The 24,440-nt window shown below is 36.6% G+C and overlaps 1 protein-coding gene across 5 annotated transcripts in view; it reads right to left on the bottom strand.

Annotated features, from left to right (window-relative positions):
* nt5c2b (5'-nucleotidase, cytosolic IIb) overlaps nt 1–24,440 on the bottom strand; it is a 33,679-nt gene that overhangs the window by 3,050 nt on the left and 6,189 nt on the right. For 2 of the 5 annotated variants that reach the window (XM_084107137.1, XM_084107138.1), the window contains exons 4-17: nt 15,261–15,378; nt 15,085–15,180; nt 14,897–14,988; nt 11,585–11,642; nt 10,868–10,961; nt 10,340–10,393; nt 10,151–10,234; nt 9,143–9,184; nt 8,954–9,061; nt 7,187–7,253; nt 3,879–4,049; nt 3,251–3,302; nt 2,232–2,292; nt 1,003–1,179 (exon numbers count right to left, since the gene is read on the bottom strand). In XM_084107137.1, coding sequence (XP_083963263.1) covers nt 1,003–1,179; nt 2,232–2,292; nt 3,251–3,302; nt 3,879–4,049; nt 7,187–7,253; nt 8,954–9,061; nt 9,143–9,184; nt 10,151–10,234; nt 10,340–10,393; nt 10,868–10,961; nt 11,585–11,642; nt 14,897–14,988; nt 15,085–15,180; nt 15,261–15,378 — 1,274 coding nt within the window. The other 3 variants (XM_084107141.1, XM_084107140.1, XM_084107139.1) reach the window with 3 other exon arrangements.

Raw genomic sequence — 24,440 nt, 5'->3', positions numbered from 1 at the left:
CCATATTAGTTTTTCTTTTCAGGTTTTTCTATTTTTAGTACAGCATGACTTGTAGGACTTGCGCTTATGCCACTACCATTCAAACGTTTGGGGTGGGTAAGTCTTTTATGCTCACCAAGCCTGCATTCATTTGATCAGAAATACAGTAAAAACAATAATATTGCAAAATATTATTACAATTTAAAATAAGTTTGTTTTCTATTTAAATATGTTTTCAAATGTAATTTATTCCAGCATTTTCAGCAGCCATACTCCAGTCTTCAGTGTTGTATGATTCTTCAGAAATCTTTCTAATATGCTGATTTGGTGCTCAAAGAAACATTTATTATTATTATTATCAATGTTGAAAACAGTTGTGCTGCTTATAATTTTTGCTTATAATTTTCTGAAGAATAGAAAGTTCATAAGAGCAGTCTCTACTGTCACTATTGATCAATTTAATGCATCCTTGCTGAATGAAATAATTAATCAGATAATAAAAACACACGTTTGAACATTTGTGTACAGTATGAACTATCAAATGCACTTTTCATTGTCAAAATGGCCATCTTGGTATTAATGGTATTAATGATATTAATGAAGAGACAGTTGGTCTGGTGAATGTAAACTGGAGAAATAAAACACTGGACACAAATCCAGTATTTTGATACATGTGCAAATATAATAAAATCATTGCATTGCATATTAATCAAACAACAACTTTTACAAGAAAAAGAAAAACCCAGACACTCACTTTAATTTATTTCTTTATTAGCTTTTATTACGGACACTATATTTCAAGAATTACTTAAAAAACACCTATCTAAGCATGTTTAATTGACAAATATTATATTAAGGCAACATACAATTATTATTATTTTTTTGTATTGATATGAACAGTTAACCTTAAATAATGATATTATTATTATTATAGGAATTGGTACCAGCTATTGTATTGGTATTTGTATCACTAATCCAAGCCTATGTTTATGAGTGTGAGTGTGTTTATGGGTGTGTTCTCACCAGAACATGGGCGGCTCTGAACAGGTAGCTGAAGGGGTAGTAGAGCAGGTTGATGAAAGAGGCAGCATACAGATCAGCATAACGCATCACCTGAGAAGCAAACAGAGTCTGCCGAGAGCCACTGCGAAACAGGCTTCCCATCATCCCGTAGCACATGTCCATGTCATGAGTCACTCTCTGGTGAGCCAAGACGCACAGAGAGAATTTGTGAATCAGCATGATACATATATATAACTTCACTCTTGTAGCTAATTAATGCCATCCAAATATTTATGGACGGCATATGTGACAGGCTGTTGATTACCATGGGCAATAATTAAACTTACAAGACTTATAAGCTGCCATTACAAGCATTGATGTAAACACATTTCCTGTTCGTTTATGCAAACTGAGGAACGAGTCTAAATTATTGTCTCAAGAGCATTCCACAGATACTCTTCATGAAAATAACCCATAATATTTCTAAACTCTAAACTCTTTAAAAGTTATTAGGGCACTTAAATGTACTTGCATAAATAAAAAAATATATATTGTTAGGTACAATGTACTTATTGTGTTCATGCTCTATTGCAAAACACTTTTGCTGCTATTGAGGTGGGATACGGGTAAAGTTAGGGACAGGTTTAGCGGTATGGTTAGGTTTAAAGGGATAGTTCACTTTAAAATGAAAATTCTGTCATAATTTACTCACCCTCAAGTTGTTTCAAACCTGTATGAATTTCTTTCTTCTGCTGCACAGAAAGATAGATATTTTGAAGAATGTCAGTAACCAAAGAGTTAACTGGAACCATTGACTTCCATAGTACTTTTTTTTCCTACTATGGAAGTCAATGGTTCCAGTTAACTTCAAAATATCTATCTTTCTGTGCAGCAGAAGAAAGAAATTCATACAGGTTTGAAACAACTTGAGGGTGAGTAAATGATGACAGAATTTTCATTTTAAAGTGAACTATCCCTTTAAGGGTGGGTTAAGGTGTAAGGGAAAGGTCAACAGTGTAATAATAGATGTAATTACAGAAATTACTGGTATAAAGTATTATAAATTTAAGTACAATGTAAAGACATGTATGAACACATTAAGTGCATTTAATCAAATGAGTCATTTAAACGTTAGTACATTAAATACACATACGATCGTTGGATAGATACTGTTTCATATCTAGTAAAATCAGATCATAATTGAAATATGTGGAATGCGCGTTTGTGATTCAGTGTGTGTCTGTGTGTACCTTCATTCTTCTCTGGATGGCACTGATATCTGGCCTCTCATTGCTGCTGCTGTCCAAATGCCTAGAGAAAGAAAGAACGTGAGTGAGAGAAAAGTACAGTCAGGGTGCTTTCCTCTGCCTCTGGCCTAAGAAACTGGGATAGGCTCAAGCCCTATGACCCTAGAAGGTCGTATAAGGACAGCGAGAGAGATTATGGTGTGTAATTACCATAATGTCAGCCTGGATGTTCTACTCGGAGCGGTTCACATAGGCTTGGAATTATGCATTTCTATGGCCAAAATTCCAACATGAATATGAAATATGAAATGAATATGATTATGAAAATGCGTATTTTGAGTATTCAACAGACAAAACTACAATACAACAACAGTTTTTATGCAAATGCCTTATTGATAAACTAGTTTATTTAGCAGGACATTAGTCATTAGTTATCAAACTCTGTTAGCTACATTAAACTTTTATTCAGATTAATCTGGCCTTAATAAAATACCAACAAAAGACAATTAGAGGAATTATTAAACAGAAATATTATGAGATCAATTAAACACTTAACTACATTTTACTGATGAAGCGGTACAAGCTCAGAAAATTCTAGTTAGTAATTTGTCATTAAAAGCGCTTAAGTAGGAATCTCACAATTACAGTAATTCAGAAATGGCGTGAACGCCTTCAATAGTTTAAAATGTCAACATTTTATTTTCATAAAACTGATCTAAAAACATATATACTCACCCGATCATGCACACGCACACACAGGTATTCCTATCATTATTTTGGACATTATATAGACAAACTGAATATTCTATCCCCAAATCTTAAACCTACTCCTAAACCAACCTATTTGACATAATTTATTATGATTTATAAGCTGTTTTCCTCATGGGGACCAAAACATTTCTCCACAAGGACAAGGATTTAGGATATTGCCATCTTTGTGGGAACATTTTGTCCCCATAACATACCCCCCCTCCCCGTGTTGAGGGACACACGTGTTGAGGGACAGAGGCAGCTTTACTCACTTGTATAGTTCTGCCAAGAAAATGTCCAAGCCCTGCAGTTCCTCGAACAGAGCTGTGAATGAGAGAGCAGAACCCTGTCATGATTGGGTTTCACATCTCTTCCTTAGCCTTTCAAGTGTTAACATATTATCTGACACTCTTTTTCGTCTTTCTCTTTCTGAGCATTCCTTTCTTTATTGAGTTTCTCACAAGAAGGTCTGTTTCGTGACAGTGTTTGCGTTGTTATAGAACTGCTGCAAAAAATGTATACAAAACTTTAAGTAGTTTCTAGGTTACGACACTAAGTAATTAATTTAGTAATGATCATAATATAATTATTACAGAATTGATAGTCAACAAATCTAAATACGCAAAGAGGGATTACATTTACATAAAAATGGTAATGAAACTTCATGGATTGGAACCCAAATCCCAAAATATAGCTATAAACTGCTCTAAATCCTATATTGCAAAAGATAGGTTTACATAGGATATGTAGTTCAGCACCAAAACTCTTCATCGCCAATGTGTCTATGCCAACCATGCTGTAACCTATTAATAATGGGCACCCCAAATCAATGTGTGCTGCTTACGTGCTGTGTGAAACAGGTCAAATAGGCTTATTTTACTGAAATATGGCGACACTCACAGCTTTTGTCTGTCCACACGTGCAGCTCCTGCGCCAATTCAGGAATCACCAGGAACGTCCGCCAACCCTGTCGCTTTTTGGACTTAAGAATATCTCCAAAAATATGATCCCCAATGTACACAATATCCTTCCCTTTCACTCCGAGTAAATCACACACAGTGTCAGAGGAACCTGGGCAGAGATGACAACATACATTTTTTAAATAGATTGACATTTTCACATGTAATGGTAACACTTTATTTTAGGGGTCCAGAATAATGCATTAGTTAAGCAATAATTAATAATTGACTTGTTCACAATTAAGCATTAGTTAAGCACGAACACACTAGTAATTAATGATTAACTTTACATTTTAAGGCTCCTGAATTATGTGTTAGTTAAGCATGGACACAATAGTAATTAATGATTAATTGAATGTACAGTAAACACCTTTTAGCCATTATTTACAACTTAATAAGCCATTTATTATTTTTGTGTAGTGATGTAATATATTTCTGTGCCATTCTATTAAGTTAACTGAACAATAAACTAGTAATTATGTTTAATTACTGCTGGTTTTGCAGTTATAAATTGCTAAAATATTGTAATAAAGACAATTTGACCCCCTGTTCTAAAGTGAAAAGTATATCCTCATTAGTTATGGCACTTATTGAGTGATATTTAAGTTTATTAACCAGAATTAGCCAATAATTAAGGCTAAACTGTCACTAATACAGTACTAAAGACAATTTTACCCTTTGTTCTAAAGATAGGTTCTAATTTACAGTATTGGTTTGTTTAGTTATTCTGCAACGTGATCTCACAAGAATGTGTATTTTTACGTAAAGTGTGGTTCTACAACACATACATTTACTTATGTTTTCATACACTGAAACGTACAATATTGACAGCACTAAAAACATTTCGCTCTGTTTGTGACTTCCACTGCAGACTCATTTCAAAGGATTACGTTAAACAAAACTGCACTTTAAAACCTTAAAACATTCCTGTCATGTGATCCCTCACATGACATGCCAACCATACATTTCTTAAAGACATACACACTTAAAATGTTAAGAGGAATAAAATGGACTAAGAAAACATGTAAACCAATTAAAACTCTATTATACATAAAATAATTGTACTGAATAGAGCAGTAAATCATGTCTCTTATGTGACAGTGTCACAACATTTTGTAATCGTTTAACCATTATTTATCTTGTAATACAAATCTCGAGCTTGTTATGAATTAAAAAATTGCTGCCTCAAAAAGCTAGACACAACAAGTTTTACGGCAGATATCAAATGCTCATTGGTTCTCGCCTGCTTCGTCACAGATTGCGACATGCCGTGAAGTGAAGTGGGATACCCTTTTCATGGATTAATAACTTAAATCCTGCTCTCTACCTGAAACAAAACTAGTATATCACCAGAGAGGACTGCGGCTGCAACACATCGTCATTCGGACTACTATTGGTACCGCTTTTGACATTTTCTTTATAAAGAAATTATTGTGATTACATTTTTCTGTCTGTTATGTTTTTCTTTATAACTCTATATTTTCAAGAAATGTGTATGGGTAGGTTTAGAGGTTTGAGTGGGATTAGTGGCTCAAAATATATTTTTAATACTATATTGTTACTAAAATTTTCCTTTTCCTAAATAATCCTAATAATTTCTGTCAATTACGTTGTGTATCATTTTATATTCTTTTATATAGAGTTTTGGGATAAATCATTTCTATAAAAAGGTAAAAAGGGAAATTATACAGATATCTTTATTATATAAAAGATTTGTATATAATATATAAAGTTTTTTTGCTGTAAAAGTGCAATATGTTTATGTTTAAATGTTGCCGATACGTCCATGTTGTAGCCTACCTTTCACCATTGATCCAAACGTACAAAAAAGTATGTTTTGTGTCTGTAAAAGTTACGTATTAATACTTCTATAACAATGAGACCACCCAATAAGTGCCAGAATTGAGGATATAACTTTCACTTTAGAACAGGGGGTCAGATTGTCTTTATTAGTACTGTATTAATGGCAGTTTAGCCTTAATTATTGGCTACTTCTGGTCAAACTTAAATATCACTCAATAAGTGCCATAACTAATGAGGATATAACTTTCACTTTAGAATAGGGGGTCAAATTGTCTTTATTACACTATTTTATCAATTTATAACTGCAAAACCAGCAGTAATTAAACATAATTACTATCTTATTGTTCAGTTAACTTAATAGAATGGGACATAAATATAATTGCATCACTACACAAAAAATAATAAATGGCTTATTAAGTTGTAAATAATGGCTAAAAGGTGTTTACTGTACATTCAATTAATCATTAATTACTACTGTGTCCATGCTTAACTAATGCATAATTGTGAACAAGTAAATCATTAATTACTAGTTTATTTATGCTTAACTAGCGCATAATTAAGGACCCTTAAAATGTAAAGTTACAAATTAATTACTAGTGTGTTCATGCTTAACTAATGCTTAATTGTGAACAAGTTATTCATTAATTAATGCTTAACTAATGCATTATTCTGGACCCTTAATATAAAGTGTTACCCATATCATTTCTATGGCATATTCAATGGCCAGAGAAAGGTTGCACAATGAATAAATTTGAAATGATTTCATTTCAATATGTTCCCTGATGAACATGAGAATTGCTGTTCCAGTGTGATTTTTTGCCTTTGCTCTTTCAGCCTTGATAGCCTAGAACTGGCGATATGAATTTAAACCACAAGCACTATATTTGCCAAAATAATCTCAATATGACTATCATGAAAATCTCAGCCAATCAATGCTTAAGTGAATCAGAACTAAGGATAACACTTTACACCATGTCCCTATTAGTTAACATTAGTTAATGCCTTAACTAACATTAACTAACAATGAGCAATACATGTATATTTGTACAGTATTTATCAATTTTTGTTAATATTAAAGTTAATAAAAACCACCCGTTCATTGTTAGTTATGCAAGCTCAGGTCCATTAAATACTATTAACAAATAAAACTTCTGATATTAATAATGTATTAGTAAATATTAAAATTAACATTACCTAAGATGAATAAATGCTTTAGAAGCATTTGTTCATGTAAACTAATGTAGTTAACTAATGTCAACACATGAAACCAAAACCAAACCAAAACTAAGTGACTACACATGCAGTTAAAAAATCATGTGATAAAGTGTGGATCTGTAATAGACTTGTGGTCTAAATGTTAGTCATCAGTGGAATATGTTTCAGGGCCTTCAGGGAGATACATCTGTGAGTGTGTTGTTTGCATCTTTAACCAAGAATTTCCAGTACCTCCAGAGTAAACAATGCCATGTTGTAAAGGTCCAGTGTATGTTCCTATTTTCAGCCGCCCTGTGGTCTGGGATAGAGAACAGACCGATTAATATTTAGATGTCCAAACTCTCTGAATATTCATTCAATGTATACTTCAGTGGTTATAAACAAAAGGGCTGAGGCCAACTAGGGGGCCTCAACATGACTTAAAATAAGACTTAAAATAAGCTTTAAAATAAGCTAAAAATCTAAGCAGACATTAGCTGCGTTTACGGACCCTAATAATCCATTTGTAATCAGACTACTAGCACAGTCCGAATAAAAAAGTCACACGTATCAAATCCAATTCAAATTTAATTTGGATTGTAAGGGGTGGTTTAAACCTTTTGTAAACCATTCGATAGGACGTGTAAACACTTGACTTGATCAGATTAAAAACAGAAACTGGAAAGCTCTGCGAAATATGCAATGACGTAGAAATGGCGTATTCACATATGATGCACGAAATGAGCCGATGTTGTTGAATATAGTGTAAATTCTATAGTGCTGCAGGACAGCGTTGTCCCATCAGTACTTGCTTCATCCACAGACGCCTTGTTTTGGGCGCAGGAAGGGTGTGTTTTTCTGCTTGATAAATTTTAGCAGCATGACACAATGATTCATCTGACCACTGTCTCCTAATCAGGACCCCGAAATAGATAAATATTAAGTCTGCTTTTTATTACAAAGAAACGAAGTGATGGTAGGTTGATGGTTAGTATGCGCCAACAGCAGGAAACTCTGTATATTCATGCAGTGTGCGCATGCCAAAAGATCAAATCCAATTTGAAGCCTGTGACATATAAACGCGCACATCAACCCGGTCCCGATGACTTTATTTAGCGTTCATGTAAACACTATGTTTGGATTCATCAATCGGAATGATTTCATTCTGATTGAAACAAAAAGTGTCCATGTAAACGTAGCTATTGTATTTCCTATTTTAATTTGTTCCCTCAATGACTGTCATTTTTATTTATGAATCACGGTTCTCACAGTCTCGGAAAATCAGGAAATATGTCATGACAAATTTTTTTAAACTAAACACTAATTGGTAATGTGTAAACAATAAAGAACAATCAGTTATTTAGCTATTTTAATTATGTATAATTACTTTATTTGAAAATATTGCCACTATTAGTTACTGTACATACAAAAGTTTGAAAACAAGCAGCTTTGCCATTACATCAGAAGTACCAGAAATATCTTGGTTGGCCTCTGAATATTTTCTTGGAAGATGAGAGGTATTGCAGTCAAAAAGTTTGAGAACCACAAATGAACTTTATTACTGTTAATTTCTGCCTTTTTTAATGTTACATTTTCTCAGCACATAAATAACAAAGAATCACAAAGAATCAATTGTGCCTGCCTGGTGTGCACACACACACCACCTGTGTTGTTTAGCATGCAACGTAATCAACGAATTATGCAAATCAGGTAATAGTGCAAATACACCCACAAAATAAGAACTTTTTGCACTGCTCAGATTGGCTCTTGCCGGCCAGTTAGTGATGCTGTGAGCTGTTTAGCCCCTTAATATTGCAAAGGGAAGACAGAACAGTGCTCAGTTTTCAGCTTGTATTGTGCTCAGCAGACTTCAGTATAAACGCTCTATACTCAGTGCTGACAACCCTCTTTGTGATTGTGTTCAGCAGGATACAATGTTCCAGAATGTGCAATTCTACACCTGCTGACTTGGAGAGTTGGCTTCTGTTTTTTGTAGGGGTTTTGGTGTTATTTACTCACCGTATCCACCTGTCTCAGAACCGTTCCCTCTCCAAAAAATAAAGGCTTTCGAGCATCCACTAGGATGAGGTCAAAGTACGACTGCCAAGGACGGTGTGGAGTGCCATGCTACAACAAAAAAACATTACTATGAGCAACAATATATGGCAGGAAACTCTTTAGAAAAGTTCAAAGAGAGGTTGAAAATACCTTTGGGCCATGGGGGAAGTCAAACAAGTATGTCATAATTTTCTGTAAAACAAATCAAAACAAAAGCTGGGTTTGTTAAAAGATGATGACGGCTTAAACAAATAGCTTCATGAGGCAGATATTATGTGCGTCCAAATATGAAACAAACCAGCTGCATGTGTGGTTGTTTGTTGCTCTGATCCAAAACCTAAAGAGCTGCATACAGAGGGATTTTTAAGGAATCATTTTAATTAATTCCCTCAACAACCGCCATTTGAACCAGGGTTCTCCCAGTCTTGGAAAATCTGGAGATATGAGGGAATTTTAAAAGCGTCTTTACTAGACCATAAAAAGTCATGGAAATTTAAATATATATATATATGTGTGTAAAGTAATGACAATTTTTATAATGAATATAATTTTTTCTAGTTATGTAAAGCTTTAAAATATTTTATTGGTTAGAAATTGATGAGAGATTGCTATTTGTGAGTAAAAGTTGGTTTCTGCCAATTGCTAAGGCAGAAACATTCATAATAAAATAAAATTATAATATTGATTGCAAAAAGTGTTGATAATACTAAAAGGCACTGATAAAAACTTAAATGTAAAAAAAAATTAGGCTGTGAGATATAGGCCAAAAAACAGTGTTCAATGGCTTGTATTGTTGTTTAATAACATAACAATTGTTTAGCTGACAAAATCTTTCCAAAAGGCTTTCGATACACAAAAACGGTTTTGAAAGTTGTGAATTGTGAAAATAACATCTAGGACCATTATGCAGCTGATACCTGGCCGTCTACCCTGCCGAAGTTCATTTAAAATTGTATATTTTTCCCAACATTTGTGTGTGCTATGTTACTGAGCTGTTAGCTTACATAAAGCTGCCAATGTAAATCATTCCAAATCTTTCCTTATAGATAGCATGCTGCCATAGATAGATAGCATGCTGCTGTGTTGCCTGTATGCAGCAAGGCAGCTCACTAGGTTCTGAAAGAGAGCTTATGAATGTGTTTGCATCAGTAAACTCACTTCTGTGTATTTGTAGTCACTGTTGGTGGCTAAGAAAACTTTTGCGACTTCAGTCATGCGGCTCAGCAGCAATGGCAACTTTGCCTTTAAATGGAAAAAAAGTTTTTTTTTAGAATTACACTTCCCTTGCAAAAACTGTAGCACAAAAAGGCAAATCAGTAACTTCAAAAAATTAAAAGACAGACTTACATCTTTCACAACATACTTCTCCAGGTTTTCCACTGTTTTCTCCTTCAATGTTCCCTGAGTAAATCAGCAACGGAGCAAGTTTATGACATGCATCTAAAACACTTCCAATAAACACCTGCTGTTTATATTCATTTTACTATTAATCCTAACTGCTTGCTATTAAATGTTCACAGCAATGTTACCCTGGCAGATTACTCTGACTCTGACAACTAATATTCAACAATATTGTTGATTTGACTGCACTAACAAGATGATGAGAACTGGATAAGAACTGAACTGAGCTGGATGATGACATCACTGTTTTTCTGTAGAGCTGCTTATAGCTGAATTCAACTCATTTCATAACTGATGAACTTTAGACAGTTCTTGAACCGAACTGACACTATTGTCTTTTTAGAGCTGCTTTACAGCAGAATTGAACTCTGTGTGCATCACTGATCATATTTGCTTATCTGTGTATAAAGTGCTATTTGAATAAAGGTGAATTGACTTCAGAAAGAAAGACAGACAAACAGAAAACATTTGTACCTTAAAATGTACCCAGTCTACAGCATCTCGGATATCTTGGAACATGCTCTTGAAGGACATGAAGAGGTCTCCATCCTTGAAGCCTGTTTCACAGCTAAAGGTTTAGAAGAACAAAGGGACAGCAGAGTAAGACGCCGAGCGCCAGCCATGACACATTTTATCGACAGTCAGACATGTTTAAATGGGACAGTCTTCCCTTGTTTGAGGTTGTCCGAGCCAAACAGGAAAGCTCTCTCCCCCTAAAAGGACCAACAGGTGTTTCAGAGGACATGCATCCATACCAAAACACAAATCACAGACTACTACGTTTTAACAGATTTTATCTACATAGGTCTGGCTGCTTTTTCCCCCCCAGAGCATGAATAAAGTTATTTCCATGCCGTTTAAAATTTATAATTCTATTTGACCTACTTTACATGCACTGTGATTAGTCATTAGTAAGTTACAGTAAACTGATGATAAATTACTTCATGCATGAACATGAACCATAGTTGAATCACAGACAACAATCTGCTTGTGTCATCCTGTTTTATAGCATAGTTGTAAAATTGTTTTAAGATTTTCTTATCAAGTTGTAGCGTGCTTTCTGGTGGACTAATATAGAGCATCAAATAGTCCTCACCCACAGTAAATGATACTGATTATCAATCACTGGTATGGCTGTATGCAGTGTCCATGGCAACAGAGTAATAGAATCATAGTCACTGGAACTCCTACCTGGAATATCGGTCACAGTTTGAGAAGAAGTCAACCAGGCAGGCTAAGAGGTATGTTTCTGTGCAGAGAGAGAGAGTACAAGATATAGAAAGACAGAGAGTGTGAAACTTGTTCTCAAATTTAAGCATGAACAACTTAATTTTTTTGCACATAATTTAAATTATACACTACCGTAAGTTTGGAGTCAATAAGATTTTTTTTTTTTTTAAAGAAATTAATTTTATTCAGCAAGAATGCATTAAATTGATTAAAAGTTACAGTTAAGACATTTATGATGTTACAAATAATTTCAATTATTTCAAATAAATTATAATCATTTGAACTTTCTATTCATCAAAGAATCCTGAATTTTTTTTTATCAGTTTCCATAAAAATATTAAGCAGCGCAACCATTTTCAACACTAAAGGACACTGAAGACTAGAGTAAAAAGTTATTTTTAAATTGTAATCATATTTTACAATATTACTGCTTTAACTGTATGTTTGATTAAATAATTGCAGCCTTGTTGAGGACAAGAGACCACTGTCTAATATTAAAAACTCTTACTAACCCCAAACTTTTGAATGGTAGTGGGTGTAAAAGTAACATTTTGCCACACCTACCAATGACTTGAGAAAATTGACTGGCTGTAAGACTGGAAAAACTGGAAGAGAGGGCAACTCTCTGAGAGAACAAATGAAATTAACATTTTGTAACGGAACTCACTCTTGTGCACCATTCGAGATGCAAGTCTCACCGCAGAATCATCCTAATCTACATCTCTTTCCCTCTTCCCCCATTCCTTCTCTCTCATGCTGAGATCACCAAAATTCACCCAAGAATCTATATGGTTTAATGTGAATAATTATCATACAGTATTACACATGTTTGGTATCATTTGAAATGTCTCAGTGCGACTGGTACAAATGTCTCATTCCCAAAGAAGTAAACCAAAAGGTAATAAGGTATTTAAGAGTTTAGAGAGAACTTGCACACAGAGGAGGGTGTGTCTTCCTGGCAAATGGCATCCTGCTCCCAAAAGGTGTAAACTCTGAATGCAAATTCCCATTGTTAGCAAATGTTTCCATATGAAAGAAGTTTCCGTCTATATAAAGAAATGCAACAAGAGGCTCAGGGCGATTTGTAGCTCAAATTAGCCCATGATGCTAAGAGTGGCCAAGACAGCATCATGTATTTTCCAATGTCAGGTTCACATCTTTTCTCTTTATTCCAGAGCATTTGATGTTTTGTATTTATTATCTTTGAACTGATCATGAAATTGGCATGATACATTTACCTGACATAATTAATTGTTACATTTGATTTTATTCCGACTGACTCTGAAGTTGTTTTCCCAAGTAGATTAAACGGATTTGTATGTTACCGCAAGTTTTGCGTTAGATTAGTGACGACTAATATTAGGCACTAATTCAAGTGTACGTGTTTTGTAAAGACAAGAAGTGAATTTCCATTTAGGGCAGCAAAAGTGCAGCTTGACCAACCTAAATCTGGGTGTGTCTTACCTATAAGTGTACGTGGGAAACCACGGCATGGCCAATCCAAAGCTATTATAAGACAAGTAAAGTTGGTTGACTTACATCTGTAGTAGTGGCCATACCTCTACTGAAGTAAACGTTACTTTAATTTCAAGTGTATGCAATCACAGGGGCAATACCAAAGTATCTTTGATTGTGTAAGCGTGAATGCGACCGATCTCATGTATATAGCAATTACCTCTGTTTAGTGACCGAAGCTGGCGAGATTGTGATCGTGAGACCCACGTTAAACAAGGCGTGAGGACCTCTGAGCGACATAGCTTCCTAATATGAACGGGTAAAATATAAGTAAAGAGTTAAATAGAACAATCAAATGTATTGTTAAACTATTATATAATTTAACTTAAATTCAAGGTCGTGATAAAATGGAGTCAGATATAAAATGGAGTCAGATAAAAGCTTAAATGGAATTAAATTACTTTGCCACGTGGAAAGACAGTAACACGCCGACACCTTCACCTGTTCTATTGGAAATTGGACTGATTTAGACGGGCTTACACTGGGCATAAATAATTTTTATCAGCCATTAAACTGTGTGTGCATTATGTGAAGGAAGGAAGACGCATAGGCAAGCCCGAAGCATGGCAATGCAGCTTCTCATTCCCCTCTCAGGGAACCGGGGGTTACATAAGTAACCAGAGACGTTCCCTTTCGTAGGGAAGTCAACACAGCGACACTATGCCACTACGCCATGCTGACTAATGAAGGTTACCAAGCACAATTTTGTCAGGCTTAAATGCATCAGTAACAAATAAGCCTTGCTCCTGAGAAAGCTAGTGTTATAGGGACTAGGAAAAAAAGCCCTGAAGCTTCCTTGCTCAACCTTTCCTGACACGGGTACTCTTGCCCAAACCAGTCCGAGCTACAGCTACAGGAGAGCCCAGAGCCCCAAAGAGCAGAGCTATCAGGGGAGACTACAGACATAGCCTCAGCTAAGTCCATAGCACAACAATCCAGCAGCCAAACCAGTCAACAGGTAAACTATGGAGTCACTTGCAGCAACTCCACACTGTTACACCATGTCTACACTTGTCATGTCGCATCACGTTGCTCGCGTCCAAAGACAATGGATTATTATATATCATATTTATTATTACACATTATAATCAGTGATGTTGACTTCACTGGATATGACACAGCGAAGCGCGACACGACAAATCCCTGACAGTAAACTGATGCCTCGTTCTATTTATGACGTGCTCCAAGCACTCACGATACTTCTCATAGGAAGGACAAATTTGCAACGGTTGCTTTGTCGCGTCCAGTGTAGACAGCTTCTAGCTGTTGATTAGATGTGCAATGGTTGCGTCTGGTGTAGACACGGTGGTAGATGCCGCTGTAGATTTAGCAGCACAGTACTGTAAAAACCTACAGTACAATAACACATTTCTACATTACAGTAAAATACCGTAATTTTTATTGCATTCTGGATAATTTCAATTGAGCAGGAATATTTTTGTGTTTCTGTAACATTGCTGTAACCTGGCTGTAATACACCAAACAATAATACAGGATTTCACTAACTTCTGGTGACTGGAGAAGGAGAATGGTGGATTCACCCTCATAGAACCTGTTCCTTATTATTATATACAATATGGCAGCAGGTAGTCAGACAGAACAAAGATCAGACTTTTCAAACACTTTTCAACTGAGGAATTTCAAATACACACTCCTCACACACACACACAAGTATTAAGAGGTCAAAAAGACACTGTTAATGTGTCTCTGAATGGCAGCTAGTGACAGAGATATGTAGGACAGTGATGAAGTGCCTACCTGGAAGGTTAAAAAGTGTGTTGAGGATGTAGAACCGTTCTGTGTCATCACGCTGGATAAACTTGTTGGAATAGAGCTCTCGGATGTCAGGGCTGGCATGGGACACAGAAACATTTTGAGCACATACTCCACAGGCTTCAACAGAGATCTGTAACCAAGCCCATCCATCGGGGGCCGGGATTACTCACCCTCGCAGGAAGTTAAAGCCATGAGCACAGACCAGGATGTTTCCGTAAGCATCAACCTTCAGGAGGTTGCCATACATGGTGTCAAACACAAGACCTCTGTAAAAAAGGACAATAATGGGTTAGATGTGCTAATTATCCAATTAATTGTTCATTATCCAATGCTAATTGTTCATTACCTTGTAGGGAAAGTGGGGTCGTAAACAAAACCGAGCAGTTCCTGTGGGTAGCCAATGGAGACCAGCCGTTCCACAGTCAGATCAAAGCCCAAAGATTCATATTCAGGTGATTTGTATACTACAGATAGAGAGGCATTCAGTGAGACACATTGGACAACATAAATAAAAATCAACAGACTACTAGATAATTCCATTGGTCCTGTAATAAGTATTAATGTACCATAGAGGAATAATTCATTCCTTAGTTCATAGTTCACGAAAATTCTTCATTTACTCACCCTCATGTTGTTCAAAATCTGCATTACTTGCTTTATGCTGTGGAACACACACCAAGGTATTTGTTGTTTTCAACATTGAACAGAATTTTTTTTTTCAAAATATTTTTTTGTGTTCCACGATAGAAAGAATGCCATACAGTTTTTCAATGACATGGTGAGTAAATTATGACAGAATTTTCACTTTTGTGTGAACTATGCCTTTTAGTATGATGCCTTACAACCACTGTCACTTCCCCACATTAACATTTTTGAAGATTTTTGGCTGAAATTTCTGTAAATTTAAAAATTTTAATGGAAGGGAGGGAGCTCAATAACCACTGACCAAAAATAAAACAGAAAGATGCATGGATGGCAGCGTAAGTGTTGTATTTAAAGACACTCTCTGGGAGTGCTCTTTGGAACAGCACCTGTGATACGTGTCGACCTCAACCTTGTCCTTTCGCAGAGCAAGCAGAGGGTACCAGAACATTCATATTACAGAGGCTTAGCAGGGCCATGTATGCTCTGTGATCTAATCCAGTATGAAACCAAACCCACTTGCCCTAAAAGTTTTAAACCCAATTAGACCCCAAGCCAGTGCAGAGGGATTTGGCTGGTATTTAAGCAACAAAAGGCATTTGTCGTGACTCTAACTCCTATATTTGTTGTTCCATCCTCACAACCGCATGAAGGAGAAATTGAAATAAGACATGTCTAGAACAACAGCTTCAGCAAAGCTGGTTGGTACTGTACTGTACACAGACACTTCAGCTCATGTTACATGTTGTTATGAAAGAGCTGGAAATGTGTTAGGCTTGTTGTTGATGAGACGGCAGGTCAAAGGGCAGAAACCCAGAAGGATCTCTTGAGAGTGAGGAATGAGAATCAGAGGAGTGCCTCAGGGGTGAACTCCTGGGTCCGTTGATACAGAAGACGGACACGTTTGACCACAACAACCTGCTTGTTTTTTTGTTTGGTTTTTTGCAAGATTTCTGTTTTTCTACAATAGGCTTGTGTTTGAATTATTCTGTTATCTTACTTAAGAACACATTTGTATTTGCAGCTGTTCTATTATGTGAATTTTGTCTTTCAAAGCTAATATTGTTAACAAACAAATACATAAATTCCACTTAGACGGTCACTGACAGGTGACACATTCAATAAAACTTAAAAAAAAACTAAACTCTGTGTTGTTTAAAAATATTTACAAGCTATGGCAATCTAATTTTAATTTATATTTTTTCTACTAATTCATTTGTTATTTTCCTAAACAATACAGACTGTCATAACCTATTTTTTTTCCAGTTCAATCAAACTGACTTGAACCATCCACAATTTACCAATCTGTGAGTTAAAGGGTTAGTTCACCCAAAAATAAAAATTATGTCATTAATTACCCTCATGTCGTTCCAGACCCGTAAGACCTTCTTTTTTTTTAATGAAATCCGAGAGCTTTCTGACGCCTACATAGACAGCAACGCAACTACCATTTTCAAGGTCCAGAAAGGTAGTAAAGACATAGTTAAAATAGTCCATGTGACTCCAGGAGCCGGTTGCACCAACAGGGCTTACGCCTGGTCTTAAGGTAAGTAGGTCTTAACTCAGCATTCTAAGTCCGACCTAAAAGTTACGACAGTTGCACCATCCAGGCTTAAGTCCTCTTCTCGCTAAGACCGGGCGTAAATCTTACGCCTAGTCAGTAGCAGGCGTAAATTCAAAATCTAGGCATATAATAGCGTTAATAGCCGTTAGATAATGTTTCTGTAGTAACCACTTGATAACTCAGCAGTAAAGACATGGCGCGCCTTATACAGACTTTACAATGAGCGGGCTTTTAGACGGGAGAGAGTTATTAGGGACAGAAGCAATCCATTGGACATTTAAAATGATGAGGAGCTGATAGAGAGGTTTCGATTCTGTCGGAGAGATATATATGAACTTGTTGAAGAGCTGTCACCCGACTTACAGTATGTGTCGAACCACAACGCAGCATTGACACCAGCATTACAGCTGTTAATAGCGCTACGTTTTTATGCAAATGGTGCGTTTCAAAACACTGTTGGAGATGATTAATGTCCATAAATCCACCGCATGTCGGGCCATCCGCAGAGTGTCACTGGCACTTAACGTTACAAGTTAACAAAACAGCGGAAGATAGTTTACAGCGTAACCTAGCAACGCACGCTGCTGGTCAACTGCACATGAACGCGCAACGCTAAGACCAGGTGTAGTTAAGCCTAGGCTTAAGTTTGGTTGGTGCAACCGACGTTAGGTCAACTCTAAAGACTGGTCTTAACTAAGACCTACTTAGCAGTTAGGACCAGGCTTAGTAAAGCCCTGTTGGTGCAACCGGCTCCAGTGGTTCAACCTTAATGTTATGAAACGAGAATAACTTTTGTTGAATCACTTGAGTCACTGGAGTCACATGGACTATTTTAACGATGTCTTTACTACCTTTCTGGGCCTTGAGAATGGTAGTTGCGTTGCTGTCTATGGAGGGGTCAGAAAGCTCTCAGATTTCATCAAAAAGATCTTCATTTGTGTTCCGAAGATGAACGAAGGTCTTACGGGTTTGAAATGACATGAGGGCGAGTAATTAATGACAAAATTTTCATTTTGAGGCGAACTAACCCTTTAAATGAGACCAAGTTATTTGTAGAATTGCATCCAGTGAGTTTCAGGTCTGTTCCAGGCCTTGTATCTTTACATATTCATGCATGTATGATAGACAGGCTGTTCAGAGGGAGGTGGATAAAACTCAATCCCCCACAGAGCCACGGCAGAAGTACTGGCGCACATAGGCAAGCAAACCCCAACAGAGTCACTAACTCAGGCCAGATTCTTCCACCCATATAGCAGCTGTACATAAACCCAGCTGCCCCTTCCCTTTCTGTTTTTCTCTCTCCTCTTCACTATGTTCCACGAAGCTACAGCGAAACCTATTTTGAGCCTCTTTTTCCTCCTCAGTCACTATTCCCATCATCACTCTTTGCTTAACTGCATACCAGTGTTGACCTTGGACAATTTTGTCCCTGAGCTAGCACACTACTATTAGGGTGAAAGGAAAACATTTTCTGCAGGTCTGCAAACAGAATATCTATACCTCATTATATGTGGCCTACAAAAAAGTGGGATAAAGGTTTGAAGGGTGACATTAGTTTATGATTATTAATAAAAAAGAAAGGTTATGAGGTATACATTGCTGTGAAATACAGAAAAAACTCAGAACCTCAAACCTAACATGAACCATACTGTTCAATTGAAGCCTCAGCAATATTACATCAATATACGGAACCACCGGCACCACTAATCAGAGTCTGTGCGATTGCACAGACAAAAATGCAGAGTGCCAAATACAGAAGGTAGAAGATAATCGAGATCATTTATTTTGGATATATAAATGCTTGGACCAGATCCATAAAAGGAGATTTGCTGTATCCACAAACTTGAACTTCATTCTCCACTTCAAAATGGAAAGGTATACGCTAACCTGTTTCTTATAGTTAATACTAATATCTAGAGAATATAATGTTCAAAACATCATATGTTTTCAAATTTAACAAAAGGGACCCTATTTTAACAATCTAAGCGCATGGTCTATAGCGCACGGCGCAAGTTCACTTAGGGCGTGTCCAAATCCACTTTTGCTAGTTTAACGACGGGAAAAATGGTCGGCGCGCCAGACGCATGTTCTAAAAGGGTTGTCCCTATTCTCATAATGATTAATGGGTGTGTTTTGGGATTTACGTGTGTTAAACCAATTAGAGTCTCATCTCCCATTCCCTTTAAATGCCAGTTGCGCTCGTGCCATGGCAGATTCGCTATTTACATGACGGAATTTGATAGTGGAAAGACCAAACGCGTCTCGAGAGCGCAAACGGAACTGCTTGTGTGCGAGGTAAAAGTGCGCAAGCAGACCATCTACGGGACAAGCCGGATTCCACCATATCTTTATGTACACAATAATAATCTTTTACATTGTAATCCTTTTATTTTAAATATTTGGCATGTTTGTGTGCTGCTGTGCATCCCTGTGTGTTTAAAGCAGGGCTATGCAGTTTCGGGAATTTCTTCGCTGTATTCTCGCTTTTTGCTCGCAGGTTTCTCTATAGAGCTCCCCCTACAGCTTCAGAATAGATATTTGACAACACTGTCGAAAAACTCGTTGACGACTCTCAGATACCAGAGATCAACGACATCAAAGCAGATGGGACATTCTTTAAAACGTCTTCTTCATTCGGGTTCGAACAGCGTGAGGGAGCGCAATAATGACAGAATTTTAGCAGATTTTTGGCCCGCCGGCCCAAAGTTGCAAGGGTGGTTTTTCGGCTCACAGGCGCTTGGGGGGTGCGAGACGACCACCATTCAACCCGAAAAAAGTCATATAACTATTCCAATGACTCCGAAGCTGTTTGGTTAAGGTAAAAAAGTTACTTACTTCACCTTTAATAAGCAGAGTTTGCATTTGCTATTTAAACAACATGGCACAGGACGTGAAAATGATAACTGCGTTGGACTGACACTAGCAAAAAACACTTGTGTCGCGCTTGGCACTGCATTGCGCCGAGTGTAAGATAGGGCCCAAGGCCTTTCAAGAAGTAAATTATTAACGTTTTGTAGTTAACATGCCATTCATAGTGTAATTTGTTAACGTAATTCGTTGACATTTGCCTCTTCAAATCAACAGTCAACTTGTCAATCAAGTCAACAATTCGGAAAAAAATTATAAAAAATGCATCGCTTTCTGCCAGCACAAAGGGTTTCGATCCAGGGTTTTGAAAAAACGTTCCTGAATGAATCAGCCACTTTAAAATAAACGTGCATGACTGCTTCTATGCTTCTATACTCATTAAGACAATGACTTGCCACCACCTTTTTTTTTCCCACATAATTTCATATTTCTGTATTCATAATTATTTTATTTAAAACATTAATCTCATAACATTGTTTATGCAGTTGTAATTTTAGTGCAAATGCCATTCATGCTACCACTAAGATGATGCATACATTTTAAAAGGTTGGAAATCAATTGAAGGGGGCAAATATCGGCACTTAATAGCAAAGTTATTTTCTCAAGTCTATAGACAGAAATCACAGAAAATATAAAAGCAAAGTTAAACATATGAGTTACTAAAAAACTTGAGATTTGACCCGAGACGATGGTAGGGACTTGGGACTTGAACTTGTGTGACTTTCTCCCTCCTCTGACGCTGAGATCAAAGAACAAAGACTGCTAATGGAAACAGTTACTTTTAAGGGTGTTTATACTTGGGTTCACTCTTTACAAGAACAACTAATACTACAAGTTACAATACAAATATTTGTCTTAAATTCTTTACTTTCAAAGGTTCGAACCTTTGAGTTTTTAACACGTCAAATCTTGAATATTGGTGAAATGCTGTAAACTTCTGTCCACAAAAATGTTGGAAATTATGCAAATGTAAATGCAAATAAAGTGAACCTATAGTGCACATTTCATTCCCAAATGACGTTAAACTCACAGCGCTTGCAGTAGGGCTGCACTATATTGAAGAAAATTACGATATGCGATAACTCATTAAATAATGTGATATTCGATATGCAATACGATAATGCTTAAAGTGTGTAAAATAAACTTAAATTATCTTTAAAATGTAAAATATAACCTACATGAGTGTTTCACATTCTTTTTGTGACAAGAAAACATCCCTACAGCTTCTGAAAGCAAACAGCAGTGTTTTACTGTAGCATAAGAAGTGTTATTTTAACATCAGTATAAACCACTGGGTTTAGAGTTTCAGGTAGGCCTACATTAGGTTTATTTAACAACAGAAACTGAATAATCAAATGTAAAAATAAAACGCTGCTTAGTTTTCACTGTATGAATGAAATATATACTGATTCTTATTAAAGCTACAAAAGTTATTTAGCCAAGAGCAGTGAGTGATTTTCTCTTCGTCTTTTGTTCATGACCCTAGTTATTGCAAGCCGTTGCCATATGCAAATCGCGATATATACATTTGCAATATTTCGATAATTTCGATATATTGTGCAGCCCTAGCTGGCAGGAATGAAGTTAGATTCATTATTGAATTATTAGCTTTTCAGAAACTCACAAACCCCTGTTAGCCAAACCCAACCAAAGATGGCTTGCTAGTCTCCTAACATGACAAAGCTGATGTTCAGCTGGTTTATCTGGTCTGTGGCCAAAACCTTGCCTGGTCATCACTGATCAGCAAACCCAGTAAAGACTAGTAAGCCCCCTTTTTAATGGGGATATCAGTTTTAATGGGCAAGATCAAATCTTCATCATAACTAATTTAAGTTGTCCCCAGAGAGCTTTCACCTCCATGACTGATGACAGTAAGACGATGCCAGATAAATAATGCCGTAGACTTCTGTATAATATATGACAAATACGTCCACTCTATTACTTTTAGGTAAACTGATTAGTAACAGTCGACAGAAAACATGAAATTCAAAACACTTTTTGTATTTTGCTAAGCTCCCCAAAGTCCCCATGCTTCTTATATTTGTCATTCCAGATTCTACAGCCTGTGCTGTGCATCACCCTATAGGTCCACTCAGGCCGTGAAGATTCATGTTTCTTCCTCCATACACCGAATACACTCCTGGACAGATTATTACACATGCATACGTGATCAGCATGAGGGTATGAGTTCATAGCTCATGTTACCTTTCGTAAGGTAATGTAATTTATATTCGTTGTACAGGATAAACAAACTCCCCCAACCTTTCAGTCCGTCCATCAAGTTCTCCCTCATTAACACGTTCTGGCTGCATTAAGCCTCTGGTTGACTTTGGACTGCTGTCAGGTTCTTAAACAACAGCATATAGACTGTACTGAATGTGTCTATCATTTACTAAATTAATTTTAAAAAAAGTAAATGTTTCTCTGCTATTTAAACAGGGTTTTATTTCTCTGTCCTGTGAAAAAGATTTTAGCCTATACAAAGAATGCAGAGGTGACGGGCTTCCTCTGTGATTTAATGGACTGCCAGGTTGAAGAGCTGTCAACACCAAGCTTAGATGGAGAGTTTGTTCCACAGCTCTGTACACGTGCTGGGTATTATCTTGCACGCTGTTCCCAATCACAAAGGGGATTTAGTTGGGCAGTGGACTCAATAAGCGACAGGAAATATTAAACAGGGCTTGGATCTAGCATTGTGTTGGAAAGTGGGCCTAAAACCCTGTATGGTTTGGTACAATGCTTCTTTGTAGCCTGGATTTGAGATCAACAACGAATACTAACATCTATTAATATTCCATTGTAATGTCAAAAGAAAATTTGTCTCCACCAAGAGTGAAAAGTGATTTTTTTTCTTGAGAGAGTATAATATTTTAATGGTATAAATAAAAGATAGACTGGTAATTAAAGAATTTTAAAGCGATAGTTGACAATTATGTCATCATTATTCACCATTATGTTCCAAACCTGTATGACTTTCATTATTTTGTTTAACACCGAGACATTTTTTCAAAATATGTATTTCTTGTTTTTCAAATGTCATGTTTTTAAATAAAGTCAATGTGGCCCATTGTTGTTTTGAACGCAAGAACTTTCATTGTATGGACAAAAACAGTTAAAACATTCTTTTAAATATCGTCTTTTGTGTTTGCAGAATAAATCAAGTGATACAGGTTTTGAACGACATCAGGGTGAGTAAACAATTTCATTCTTGCACATTTTTTGGTTAACTATCAAGAGTGATGTATTAAAAGTTAGATGGCTAAAAAGCACATCTCAAGATTGTAAGACAATGTTTGCCAAAGAATTTGCTGTTAATGACTGATATTGATTTTTGAGGACCTCTGAACTGTGGTTGCAACCTGATCAGAGGATAAGAAACAACATAGGGTTTGAACTTGTAAACATTTGCACTTGGTTACAGCCAGCTGTAATGTGGAGGATGTCAACAGCTGAGAAGCCTTCAGCTCAGGCCACATTAGCCGGTTGGCTACGATACACGCTATCCACCTCTTAAGAGCCATCAATTCTAACTGTCAAAGGACTGATCTGCTCTCTCATGGCCCACAGCCCGGATTTAGTGAGGACTTTATCCGCCACCAGCAGCTGAGTCCCTGGGACCAATAACAGAAAGCAAAGGGATTTCAGAAACCCAATGCATCTGATCCATGTTAAACTGCTGCACCATAAAAAACAAACCCTCTCTTATTTCTGGTTCTTGGATCACCTAACTGACATAAATATATTAAGCTGTAAATAATTGGCTTGTTTATGTTGATAGTCATTTAAACAAACTAAGCCCCTAGCCAACAAGACAAACTATGGTTTAGACCACATAAAATAGAACACTTTAAGCCAGATTTACAAAACAGGGCAAATTAGTATGAGATCGCAATTCCAAAAAAGTGCAGATGGGACTGGACAGTTCTGCATTTGATCTACTGACGACGCGCAAATTAAAGAACACAGACGCAGCTGGATAATTTCCATAATTACCAACGTAATTACCAAGAGCAGCGCAAATTAGCATCTGGTTTAAGACTGGTAAATAATGGTGCAAATACAAGTAAATTGATTAGCACAAACTATTGATAATAGTAAATCACCTTATTTAAATACTCTTCTCCCATAAAGTTTGCATCTGAAAGGGAAACTCCTACAAATGCATATGCAATAAGGTCAGCCGCAAAAACAACTGTGTCCACGCCTTTTCAGCGCTAATTTCCACTGCGTGTCTTTAGTCAATTCTGACAGTAGTTTTTTAACCCCAAAAGAGGGTTTGCGCTGGCGCAAGCTGTTAGTAAATCTGGCCCTTTGTGTATAAGAGACATCACCTCATTTTTCCAGATTCCAAAACCAGACGAGGGGTAGCTAAATATACCCAAGAATCCTACTGTATGTTTACCCTGAGATTCTAAGCAAGAGTGTTACTGGATCCATTTGAGGGACATAAAC

The sequence above is a fragment of the Abramis brama genome, assembly GCF_963993115.1.
Source record: "Abramis brama genome assembly, chromosome: 2".
Classification (NCBI taxonomy): domain Eukaryota; kingdom Metazoa; phylum Chordata; class Actinopteri; order Cypriniformes; family Leuciscidae; genus Abramis; species Abramis brama.
Note: the sequence above shows the minus strand (reverse complement) of the source record. Positions and strands in the feature narration are given on the sequence as shown.